This window comes from Hyalella azteca, unplaced genomic scaffold (assembly GCF_000764305.2).
Source record: "Hyalella azteca isolate HAZT.00-mixed unplaced genomic scaffold, Hazt_2.0.2 contig9347, whole genome shotgun sequence".
NCBI classification, from domain to species: domain Eukaryota; kingdom Metazoa; phylum Arthropoda; class Malacostraca; order Amphipoda; family Hyalellidae; genus Hyalella; species Hyalella azteca.
Genome location: NW_025939421.1, coordinates 193,473 through 206,154, shown reverse-complemented (window position 1 = coordinate 206,154; position 12,682 = coordinate 193,473). Strand labels below are relative to the sequence as shown.

The 12,682-nt window shown below is 35.6% G+C and overlaps 2 protein-coding genes across 2 annotated transcripts in view; both read left to right on the top strand.

Moving 5' to 3' along the window:
• The window catches only part of LOC108672740 (calcium/calmodulin-dependent protein kinase type II), a gene marked incomplete in the record, with an annotated part of 29,004 nt that extends 20,475 nt beyond the window's left edge, over positions 1–8,529 (top strand). Inside the window, 1 exon segment of the mRNA XM_018160462.2 lies at positions 8,433–8,529. Within this exon segment, the coding sequence (XP_018015951.1) occupies positions 8,433–8,491 (59 nt within the window).
• Positions 8,530–11,756: 3,227 nt separating this feature from the next.
• Positions 11,757–12,682, top strand: part of LOC108672739 (calcium/calmodulin-dependent protein kinase type II delta chain) — a gene marked incomplete at its 5' end in the record, with an annotated part of 56,298 nt that continues 55,372 nt past the window's right edge. Inside the window, one exon of the mRNA XM_047881977.1 lies at positions 11,757–11,895. Within this exon, the coding sequence (XP_047737933.1) occupies positions 11,757–11,895 (139 nt within the window). The remainder of the gene's footprint in view (positions 11,896–12,682) is intronic.

Genomic DNA, 12,682 nt, shown 5'->3' with positions numbered 1-12,682 from the left:
GTAGTGTGGCGCGCCTTGGAGCTCATGGAGTCGGTAGTGTGGCGCGCCTTGGAGCTCATGGAGTCGGTAGTGTGGCGCGCCTTGGAGCTCATGGAGTCGGTAGTGTGGCGCGCCTTGGAGCGCATGGAGTCTGTAGTGTGGCGCGCCTTGGAGCTCATGGAGTCGGTAGTGTGGCGCGCCTTGGAGCTCATGGAGTCGGTAGTGTGCGCGCCTTGGAGCTCATGGAGTTCAAATTTGGCGCGCCATGGAGCTTCCGTATTAAAAATACGAAAGGATTGGAGGAAAAGATGGCAAGAGAGGATTAAAGGAAAGTATTGAAGGAATGGAGTTGAGGAAAGGGAAAGACTTGGAGGGAAAGCAGGAAAGGAATAAAAAGGAGTGGAGGAAATGAAGGAAGGCAAGGAAATAATTGCAGCGAAAGGAGGAAATGATTGGAACTAAAATAGAATGTTTCAAATTGGTATGCAAAAATCTAACTTAAATGACGCAAAATAGTTTTGCGTGTTTCGAATAGAGTGACAACCGGGAGCCCTCTGCAAGATTATAAATGAGAGATTATTGAGGTCTCTCTTTCATATATTTCATCACTTTTATTTTTATGTACGGACATATTATTAGGATTCTTGCTGGGCTGTTTAGTATATACCGCTCAGTTTCCTGTTATTATAATTATCCTTTTTCAGACTTGAAGTTCTTGAAAGAACTTTAACTTGAAACATCGACCCCGGTTAAAAGAATATAAGCATTGAGATTTAAGCGGTATTTTCGATGTACAATTTCTTACACGCATTTTTTCAGGATGCAATTGAAGGCTCGAGCAAAAACAATGTTTCTATAGCAACATTGATTTAAACGTGGCCGAACTAGATTTCATAAATATTTGTTTATGTCGCTATTTTCGTACAGTATTATAACTAAACAGATTCTCTGTTTCAAAATTGGCATTTTTAAGATTTGTATCCTTGTAACATGAAACTCCATTAACTCATGAAATTCATGTGCTGGTTGAGTGTAAATACTAGCGAACACTCGCTTCCTCTACCACTCTGTTCCCTACACTGCTTCCTCTACAGTGTTCTTTTTAGTGTTATTCCCCAACTGTTCCCCATTCTTCCCCATGCTGTTCCCCACACACACTGTTCCTTCCCATGCGGTTTTAATGTTCATAATGGCGGTTTTAATGTTCATAATGGCTTAGCTTCATTTTTTAATGAAGTAAGCCATTCATTTTGCAATTTTTTATTGTAATTGCTGTCGAAATTGTTGTTATAAATAGTTATTGCTTTAACATTCGTTGCTATGACAATAGATGTCAAAATAGTACCTATCTCAGAAGTAATTTTTGTTTCCGCTTTAATCAATTTTCTTAGGTAGTCGTTGTAATGTTTCAACGGATGTTCGAGCGGTTGAAAGTCAAGTGGTGGCCCAATTTTCGGTTGAATGGAGAAATTTTGTATGATAATATCGGTTGTAGAGTAGTGGCTTTCAAAATCAACCCCATGTGTTACTTCTAACCTGTTGATGTTGTGTGTGTAACTTGGTAACTTTCACAACATTCAGCTTCCACCACATTCAACTTAACATTCATGCTGAATTACTTCAACTTTTTAGAGCACAAAATATTAGCACTAATCACTAAACATCGTTTCTGTATGTCAACCGCCTGCATAACGAATGTAAATACGTTGCAACATTGCTACACATAAACATTGCCACCAGCATCCACATGACAACAGTGCCACCAGCATCCACATGACAACATTGCGACCAGCGTCCACTTGACAACATTGCGACCAGCGTCCACTTGACAACATTGCCACCAACATTCACATGACAACATAGCCATCAGCATCCACATGACAACATTGTCACCAGCATCCACATGACAACATTGCCACCAGCGTCCACATGACAACATTGCCACCAGCGTCCACATGACAACATTGCCACCAGCGTAGCACCACATGGCAACATTGCCACCAGCGTTCACATGACAACATTGCCACCAGCATCCACATGACAACATTGCTACCAGCATCCACATGACAACATTGCTACCAGCATCCATATGACAACATAGCTATCAGTGTCACGACATAACCTCTAAGTCGTAAACCTCATAGTCACATAACCAACATAACGAGTGGAAAGAAACATATTGCAGTCAACATGAGCACATTGATGATGGAACCAACCTACATGATATGCCTCATGCCTCAGCTTCTTCACTATGTTGCAGGAAACTTCTACGAAACCAGCCCTCATTTACTAGGTACGTTCATTTTACTCATTGTTTGCGTTCAGCATTCATTTTTAACTCATGTTTTCGTTCAGCCTCATTACATTTTTTTCTTACTCACTTCTTCTTATGCCTGCTCATTAGTTCTGCTCTCACGTTCTCTTTAAAGCTTTTTATCTAGACGAATCTTTATCGTTATTCGCTGTTACGGTTTAAATTTTTATCGTTATTCTGCGTTTAATCTTCATCGTTATCTACTGTTACGGTTTAAATCTTTATCGTTATTCTGCGTCTATTATTTATCGTTATTTACTGTTACGGTTTAAATTTTTATCATTGTTCACTGTTATGGTTAAAAATTTAATTGTTCTGCACTGTTACGGTTTTAATCTTTATCGGTATCAACTTTTACGGTTCAAATCTTTACCGTTGTGAACTGTTACGGTTCAAATCTTTATCGTTATGAACTGTTACGGTTCAAATCTTTATCGTTATGAACTGTTACGGTTAAAATCTTTATCGTTATGATCTTTTACGGTTCAAATCTTTATCGTTGTGAACTGTTACGGTTAAAATCTTTATCGTTATGAACTTTTACGGTTCAAATCTTTATCGTTATGAATTGTATGAACTGTTACGGTTCAAATCTTCATCGTTATGAACTGTTACGGTTTAAATCTTTCTCACGAAGACCTGTTACGGTTTATAATTTGATCGTTATTCAATGTTGAATCTGTATCGTTTTTATATATTATGATCTTAATGACTTAAAACTTTAAATCTTTATCGTTATTATATGATTCGGTTTAAAGAGCCTTAACCGTTATTGACTGTTACACATTAAATCTTTATCGTTATTGGCTGGTTCGGTTTTTGAATTTTATCGTACTTCTATGCTACTATTTTGATACTAGCATTTTTGTCGGTAATACGCTTTGAATCTTTTTCGACATACTTGCTTGAAATGTAAATATTTTTTAGCTTCTCAGTTACCATTTAAATTTTGTTCGATTTGAATTTCAAATTTTAATCGATATTCTCGCTTAGAATTTGAATTTTTATCGGTCCTTCCGGTTTCAATTTAAATCGTAATCAATCCTCTCAGCTACCCTTTAAATCTTTATAGAGATCTTATCAGTAAAAATTTCGATCTTTCTCGGTTAGAAGTTACATTTTTGGTGATATTCTCAGTTAACATTTTAATTTTAGTCGATCATCTCGGTAAATATTTATCGTATTTATTAGTCAGTCTGGCGATTCAAACGACTGGACACGTGTAAAGCTGTCGGTGATTTTTTTGAATTGTTTGTGTGATTGCACGTGCATCCTAGTCTTGCGTTGAAGCAATGTTGATAACGAGTTGATTAAACAACGCTTAATCAACGTTATTTCAATGTTATTTGAAACAACATATAATAAACGTTAATTAAATACGTCATATGCCTGGTGGGCTGTTATGCCGATCATTTCAGTTGCATAGAAAATTTCGTATGTTCACCAATTCTTGCCGAAATATCTAGAATATTTTTTTTTACTTGCGTTTGAATTGTTCACAAAATTTCCGTTGTGAGTGTACGGCGAGCTGCCGACGTTACTCGAAAAGCTTGATTCTTTGCTAATTTTTTTTTCTGTTATTTTGGTTCATGTTTTAGTGCGCATTTTTGAACATCGGCACATGAAATAATTTTTGAAGTTAGTCTGGTTTCGCCCACTAATGAATTCAAATAAAAATTTAAAGGCAAAGAAAATTCCACAAAAATTCATATCTATATAGAAAACGTTTCTAGCTTCATCGTCAGTTCGTAGAATCTAGGATTCGCATAAAAATCGCAAATTAATACAATTAAAAGTAACAGAACCGAAATTAAAACCTAACTTGATAAATAATCGACAGAGTAACAAAAAGTATTTATTCACAATTTCAAGGGGATAGGAGCTAAAAGCTGAATTCAAACTGGGCCTAAGTTTAATTAAAAATGTACAAGGATTCTAAAATACGTATGCGTTTTTTATAATCCTTGTTTACTTAATCCTTAATTCCCCGCGATTTGACATAAATTCTTGAAAGAAAGTGACATCAATTCTTGAATTCAAATAGTTGTTAATTTGTTATTATTCAAATTAGTTATTAATTTGGTATTTATTCAAATAGTTATTAATTTGTTATTAATTCAAACAGTTATTAATTTTGGTATTGATTCAAATAGTTGTTATACTATATTCATCCTCAAGCGGTTATTACTATTAAATATAGGTATATTATATTATAGGGATTATTATATTAACTATATATATTCATTCCTTGGTATTTTTGACTTTTCCAAAAATATTTTCTAAAACAAAATCTATACTTGATTTTTAGCTTTTTTTCGTCCTTGATTTTTTCAGAATTTTGCATTTGAATTTTTTTATTCTATATCTAATTAGGAAATTAACATGGGTTATTTTTAATGGTTGTTTAAATTTCTATTTCTATTAATTTTTCATGCTTTCATCCATTTGATTCATATTTATTCTTATTCATTTCAATCCATTATATTCATGCGATCAAATTTTTCTACATTCATTATTGTAGTTCCTGGTATGACATGATATTAAATTATATCAATAAAATAAAATTTTAGTAAAAAATTAAAAGAAAAACGAAATTTATATTTTTTGAATTGTTGAAAACTTGTTTGTCGTGTATTTCCTAATAAAATTCCCTGAACTAACTTTTTTTCTCTAAATTCATTACGAATTTTCAAATATTTATTATTCATATATTTTTCACACTATACAAATTAACATTTTTCTAAAACATACTTATTTCACTTCTCAATAAATCTATCAGTTTGCAATTAGTGTTCGTAAAAAATCCTTCAGAGTGATTTGCTATAATCCTATAATTTCACTCCTATGATTTTTTCCAAAATTTTGCTATGCAAATCTTGTTGAGTCATGAATTTCACGGCATTAAGCTTTCCCGAAGGAAATTTTATTGATATAAGTCCACTTTTTAATTTTTTTTTTTTTTTCCTAATTAATCTAACGTCGTATTTTAAACGTAAATCTTTGAACATCACTTGTACAATCCACTTTACAATATCTGCTTTAATAGATCTTCGCTTTTAGATTGGATATAAAATTTTTTCTCGCTCTTAATGTTTCCATGTTTTATTCTTGCTCTACTTATACTTTTTTCGTCTACCTCGTTTTTCCCTTTTGTAAAATTTTATTACAAGCGAAAGCTGAGTTCGCAATAAATTTAGTTCCCTCAGGCAAACGACGTTAAAAAAATGTTTATTTCAACGTTGATTCAACTATCCAACGTTCATTTCAACGTTTATTCAACAAAACAACGTTTATTTAACCAAACAAAGTTTATTTCAACGTTGAATCAACGTCGTTTGCCTGGAGGGTAAGTTGAAATGATGAAAATTTTCCTATAAAGTACACGTAGCGAGGCACAAAAACGCGTATATTGAACTCAAATTTATAAGTCTTTACAAACATGGTCGTTTTTCGAAATATAACCATTGATGATTTTTCGAAATTTTCTTCAGGCTGCCCATCCGGTTGAATAAAATAATATTCAAACGAAATAATTAACGATATTACTTCTCAAATTAATGAGGCATGCGTAAGCAGCTTGAAGCTCACGTAAAAATAATTAGCTATGTGCTGAGTTAACGTGGACAAAAAGTATATTGATATTTAATAGACATATGTTAATTATGTTAGGAATTATATCGAAATGAAGAAAAATTTTGTTGACGCGAAGAAGAATCATGTTGACATCAACAAGAATTATATTGATTCGCATCCTTCGTTCAACTGCAATCAGGTCTCTTGTAAAGCAAAAACAGATTTGTACATTTAGTGACTCTAAAAAAGATGAATTTTTTAAAGGGATTCACGGAAAATGGGTAGTCGACTTGTTGCTTTGCGGCCGCCTTACGGCCGCCCCAGGGTCACCAGGGCGACCGTGAATTGTTACCTATACCGCCATTCGCCCGATACCCACACCCTTTATACCCAGGTTAGCTCTAAACCTACCCTATACCTATACCGCCATTCGCCCGATACCCACACCCTTTATACCCAGGTTAGCCCTATACCTACGCTATACCTATACCGCCATTCTCCCTATACCAACACAACCATATACCTATTCTCGCCCAACAACTGCACTCACCCTCCCCCTTCCTTCCCCCGCTCCTCCCCTCACCCCCTCACTTCACAACTTCCCATTGAAGTTGTCTCAAGCATCCCATTTAGGAGCTCATTACCCAAACTTATCTCCTTCCAAGTTCTCTTCAATATCGGATTTATTTCTATGAAATTCCAATTTATTTTTCCATTTTCTGAGAAAATGTTATTGCAAGCGCGTACGTTATTGCAAGCACAGATTATTGTGAATTGCTTCATGTTTCTGTTAGTATAATACAGGATTTTATGCTGTTATTTTGTTTTAATTTAAGTGTGTTTGAAGAAAATATTTTTTTATTTTATTCATGCAGATGACTCTATTTCATGAATTTAACTTAATTACTGGATCAAATTTCCGTGAAATTCTAAATCCAAATAACTTAAATGCTCGGACGAATTACCGTAGACTTATGAGAACCTCCTCGTCATTCACTTGTGATTGTGTTAATAAATAATGCCTTTGCAGATGCATTAAAAGCGTCAATCTGAGACATTTCCTCCAGGTATTAATATTAATTTTGAATCAAGAGATATTTGGACTGATCTTGACTTGCACATGTCTCTCAATGTCATATATTGAATATATGTACCTATCATTATTTATGTTTTTCACCGAATTTACCAATTTTTGTCGATTGATTAACTGGCATTGCATAATCATTATATAATTTGTATTTTATTGGTATATATCGTTGGTAAACTATCAGCATGGCTAACACTTCTTGCCGCTCATTACCAGTTCTTATCATTTCTCAGTAGTTATTTACGTTTCTTAACTGTTCCTCATTGGTCTTTAGAGTTCTCATAGACACGTTTCAGTATTCAAAGATGAATGTCACTTTAGCATCAACCATCATCTTGATAGATGATACGGGATGATAGCAGCTCTGCAGTCTATAAGTACTTATATTATATTAACAGTCTGCTTATATCGCAAGTTCACAAGTGTAATTTAAAAGCTAAGAAAACACCAAGCAAATTCACCATATCGATATTCAATATCGATATTCAATATCGATATGGTGAATTTGCTTGGTGTTTTCTTTGCTTTTAAATTCTCTGCGGTCTAGTCATATATCAGCATAAATGATAACAGTCTTTACATTGTATCTGCGCTCCGGAGGTAGTCTGTATTTAACTCGATCAAAGCCTATATGTAGAGGACGTGTAGGAGTATGTTTACTGTATAGCCTGAAGAGCAAATTACAAAGTTTCGGTGAAGAGCTTCAAGTTTCGGCGAAGAGCTTCAAGTTGAGAAGTTTCTTGGTTGAGAGTTTCAGATTTTGAGGTGTCTAGATAAATAGTTTCAGATTTTGAAGTTTCTAGATGAATAGTTTCAGATTTGTAAGTTTTTGGGTGAAGAGTTTCAGATTTCGAAGTTTCTATGTAAGGAATCAAGAACATTTGGATGAACGTCTAAAATACTGCATTGTGGCCCAGTTTCTAAAGTTCAGAGTACCAGGATTGGGGCACTGAGTTGTGGGTTAGATCCCGGCTACCTGTAACAGTTCTGGTAAAAATCGGCGAGGTGGCCTGGTGGTTAAGAACACACAGATTGATGAAGTGAGTTGCGGGTTAAAAACCCAGCAAGCTGCGAAAATTAAGCACTTCACTAATCGGTGACAGACCATATTTGGCTCTATGAACGCTTACATGCAGCACCATTGGTATTACTCAAAGTTCTGTCGCTTCTCATCTCCGATCGTCAATGTATAACTAATTCGGACTTAAAACGCCAACTTTTGCGCTCGAATCGAAAATTTTGTCGATTCGGCCTGCGATCCTATCTTTACATAACACGCCTTGTTCGAATTTTTCTCATGCAACAATTGCATTCATTTTTAGTCATCTTTTATACTTATTAATTTATTCTCAGTCATGTTTCGCCCTGCGTGGAGAATTTTACGAGTAATGTTTTATTCAATTTTATAAGTAATGTTTTATTCTTAGTAATTAAAAGTGTTGTGAAATATTATCTAACTGTTGTTTATGTTGTTCACAGTTCGCCTGCATGACAGTATACAGGAGGAGTCTTACCACTACCTAGTCTTCGATCTGTGAGTATTGTAGCTTATCATGTATCTTATATATTGTAGTATAACATTATATTTTATAGTGTAGAATTATCTATTTTCTGTAGTTCCTTTTAAGACTAGTCAGTTATGTAAGAGTTATATTTCGATCGGATACCAGACATGCGATCTCACCCAAGTTTTCCAGGCATTCAAATCGAACATTTCCCCAGTGGGGCTACGCCCAAGGCATGAAGCTCTCGCCCTCAGGTCCTCCCTCAAAAAAAAAAAGCCCTCCGCAGTCCCCCCTTCCCCAAAAACGTCTTTCTCAGCCCCTCTTTCCCCAAAATTGCATCTTACAGCCCCCAACCTCCCCCAAAAATATCAACCTCAGCCCTTCCCCATGCTCCCCAAAAAAGTCATTTCCCCTCCCCCACAAAAAAAGTCCCTTTCAGCCTCCCCCCCCCCTCAAAGAAAAAAAATGTCCCCAAACAGGGGATGGGCTGAGGAAGGCAGCCTAGGAAGCGCCCACTCCCAAAGTTAGCTCCCTAATGCGCCACTTCACGACCACGAAATTCTTCCCCGTTGGGATTTCTTTCCTATTGAGGACTTCTTATCTTTCTAGGGTATTTTCTTTCGAGGATATTTTTCTTACTAGGATATCATTCTTTCGAGGATATTATTCTTACTAGGATATCATTCTTTCGAGGATATTATTCTTCCGAGGATATTATTCTTATACTAGGATATTATTCTTCCGAGGATATTATTCTTATACTAGGATATTATTCTTCCGAGGATTATTATTCCTACTAAGATATTATTCTTTAGAGGATATTATTCTTCCGAGGATATTATTATTCCGAGGATACTATTCTTTCGAGGATATTATTCTTTCGATGATATTGTTCTTCCGATGATACTATTCTTTCGAGGATACTATCCGTTCGGAGATATTATTATTTCGAGAATTTTTTATCTACTGAAGATTCTTTTTATAAGATTTCTCTTCCTGCCTAAGGATTCCTTCCTATCTCCCTTGCACCCCATATTTACCCCCGCGTCTCGAGCTCGTCAGACAAATTCAAGACGCTTTCTAGATTGGCAACCGCAAGTTTGTGCGGTGATTGCGAAAAATCTTCTGTGTGAAGGGATCGTTTGTGTTGTGCTTGTGTGCGGAAAAAGTTTGTGTCATGTTTTGGTGCAAATAATTTTTGGGTTGGTGCCATTTTTTGTATAGGAAATGTTTGTGTTCGAGCGATGTTTTCGTGCAAGGAATGTTTGTGGATCAGTCATGTTTTTGTGCAGTTTATGGGTACGTGTAATGTTTTTCGTAGAGAATTTTCGTGACTGTTTTTGTGGTTGGAATGTTTGTGCCATGATTTTGTGTAGGAAATATTCGTGTTGGTGTCATGTTTTGTACAGTGAACATGGTGTTGTACTATAAAATATAATCATATTTGCATACAAAGGACTCGGTCGTTATTTTGTGCAGTGTAATGTAAAACTGTTATATTTCAATTTTCAATGAACTCAGTTTGCGTACAAGAAACGTAGTTATTTTGTTACTAGGGTAGAGAATTCTTTCTGCAATACAAAAATACCAAAAATACCATCCACGGGACTAGGAGTAATTCTAAGACGGCCGAGGTAGAGCCAGCGGTAATCGGCCCCTGTTGCTGAACGGGAATCCACGGCAAAGCCATTCCTGGAATTCCAGTAAATTTCCAAGCTTGGAACGCGTTGGAATTCAGCCCGTGCAAACAGCGACAAGGTTTATCAGCTGTGCAGGCTAACTACTGATGATAAACGTCGCAGCTCGTTAAACCTCTGCCTAATTAACAGCTAATGAAGATCGGTTAACCCCGCCTCATTAGTTTCGATTTGGCCTGTTATTGTTAAAGTTTGCCTGTCTCATTAGGGTCGATTTGTCTCGTTATTGACAGGGATTGTCTCATTAGCTTGGATTTTTCATGGCAATTAAGAACAGTTATTATGATATTTAAGCTTAGTTATCATGTTAATTAAGACTGGTTATTATGGTAATTAAGCTTAGTTATAACGGCAATTAAGAGTGGTTATCACGGTGATTAATAGTGTTAATGATTAAGAGTGGGAATGATGACAAGTAAGTGTAATAACGATGGCAATTACTAGCGCTAATCATGACGGTTATCATGGTTTATAAACAGTTATTGTCATGGTAATGAATGGCAGTTATCAGGACGGTTATCATGGTAATCAATTACAGTTATCGTGGTATTTACGACTGGTAAAATGGTCTTTAAGAAGGGTAATGATGGTAGTTAATAAGGGTAATGATGGTAGTTAAGAAGGGTAATGATGGTAGTTAAGAAGGGTAATGATGGTAGTTAAGAAGGGTAATGATGGTAGTTAAGAAGGGTAATGATGGTAGTTAAGAAGGGTAATGATGGTAGTTAAGAAGGGTAATGATGGTAGTTAAGAAGNTAGAGGTTAATGATTTTAAACCTTTATTTTAATTTGATCAATTGATCAAATTTTGAGTCTTAATTCTTTACGTTTCAGCTTATTAAATATTGTCTTGAATATGATTATATTATTTATATCTCATTTATGACTTTAACCCCCTGACAAATTTCTTCACCCCAGTCGGAGAACTTTTTCTTTTAATAATAGGCAATAATAAACAATTAAATTTTTGGTCTTGAAAGTGTTGATATCTCAATAAAACTAAATATTTCCTCATATATATTAAATGATTTGATCTCACTGACACCTACTTCTTCACCCCCAGCCGGAGAATTTTTCTTTTAATCTGAAACAATAAACAATTACATTTATGGTCTATATAAGGTTTATATCTCAAAAAAAAAAAACATATATTTTCTCATATAAAGATTTTTATCTTACTGACGCCTACTCCTATCTTCACCCCCAGCCGGAGAAATTTTTCTTTTATTAATATGAAACAATAAAAATTAAATTTTTGGTCTTTTAAGTGTTGATATTTAAAAAAACTAAATATTTTCTGATATATATTAAATAATTTGATCTCAGTGACACCTACTCCTGTCTTCACCCCCAGCCAGAGAATTTTTCTTTTAATAATTTGAAACAATAAACAATAAAATTTTTGGTCTTTGTAAGGCTGATGTCTCAAAAAATTAAATATTTTCTCATTTATATTAAATAATTTTATTTCACTGACACTCCTATCTTCACCCCCAGCCGGAAAATTTTTCTTTTAATAATCTGAAACAAACAATTGAATTTTTGTCTTTATTAGGTTGATATCTAAAAAAAATATTCCCTCACATATATTAAATGATTTTAATCTCACTGACACCTACTTCTATCTTCACCCCCAGCCGGAGAACCTGCTGCTGGCGAGCAAGGCCAAGGGCGCGGCCGTCAAACTCGCCGACTTCGGCCTCGCCATCGAAGTCCAGGGCGACCAGCAGGCCTGGTTTGGTACGACGAACATTACATGAAATAATGTTGAATATTATCAATAAATAATAATATTGAAATGAATGAAACCGTCAGATAAAATAGAAGAAATATAAATAAATATAAAAAAAACTGAAAGATAAAATGGTAGGAAGTGGAAGGAAAGTTTTCGAGTGAAAGAAAGGAGGAAAAATTAGTTAGTATTAGCTAATCAATTGTGGGGAATGGAGTGGGGGAAAGAGTGGAACGTTTTGTCCGGGGCAGAAGAGAGAGCATCGTAAAGCTATAACGAACAAGAGAAAAGAGTTAAAGAGAAAGAAGGCAATACAATTAGGGCTTCACCCCCCCCTCCCCCGCACCTCCCGCCACTTTAACTCAATTTTCTTATTGGAGCTCCCGGAGCGGCCGCGCCCTGAACCGTTAACCGTAACCTTATTACGGCTGCCGTAACCGTACGAGTGGCGGTGTTCGTTTGCCGTAATCCTGACTGATGCTAAAAAATTAGTTCAGATGCTTTACTTTTCTTGATTTTGTTCTAATTTTCTTGCTTTAACGCAAATAAAAATGAGATGCAAAAAAAAGTAATGGGCGATGCGGCTGAAGTGACGCCACAGAAGTGAATTAGTGACCCTTGCATTCTGACCTACTTATACTGACCCACTTACCCTGACCCACTTATCCTGACCCACTTATCCTGACCCACTTATCCTGACCCACTTACCTTGACCCACTTATCCTGACCCACTTACCTTGACCCACTTACCCTGACCCACTTACCTTGACCCACTTACCCTGACCCACTTACCCT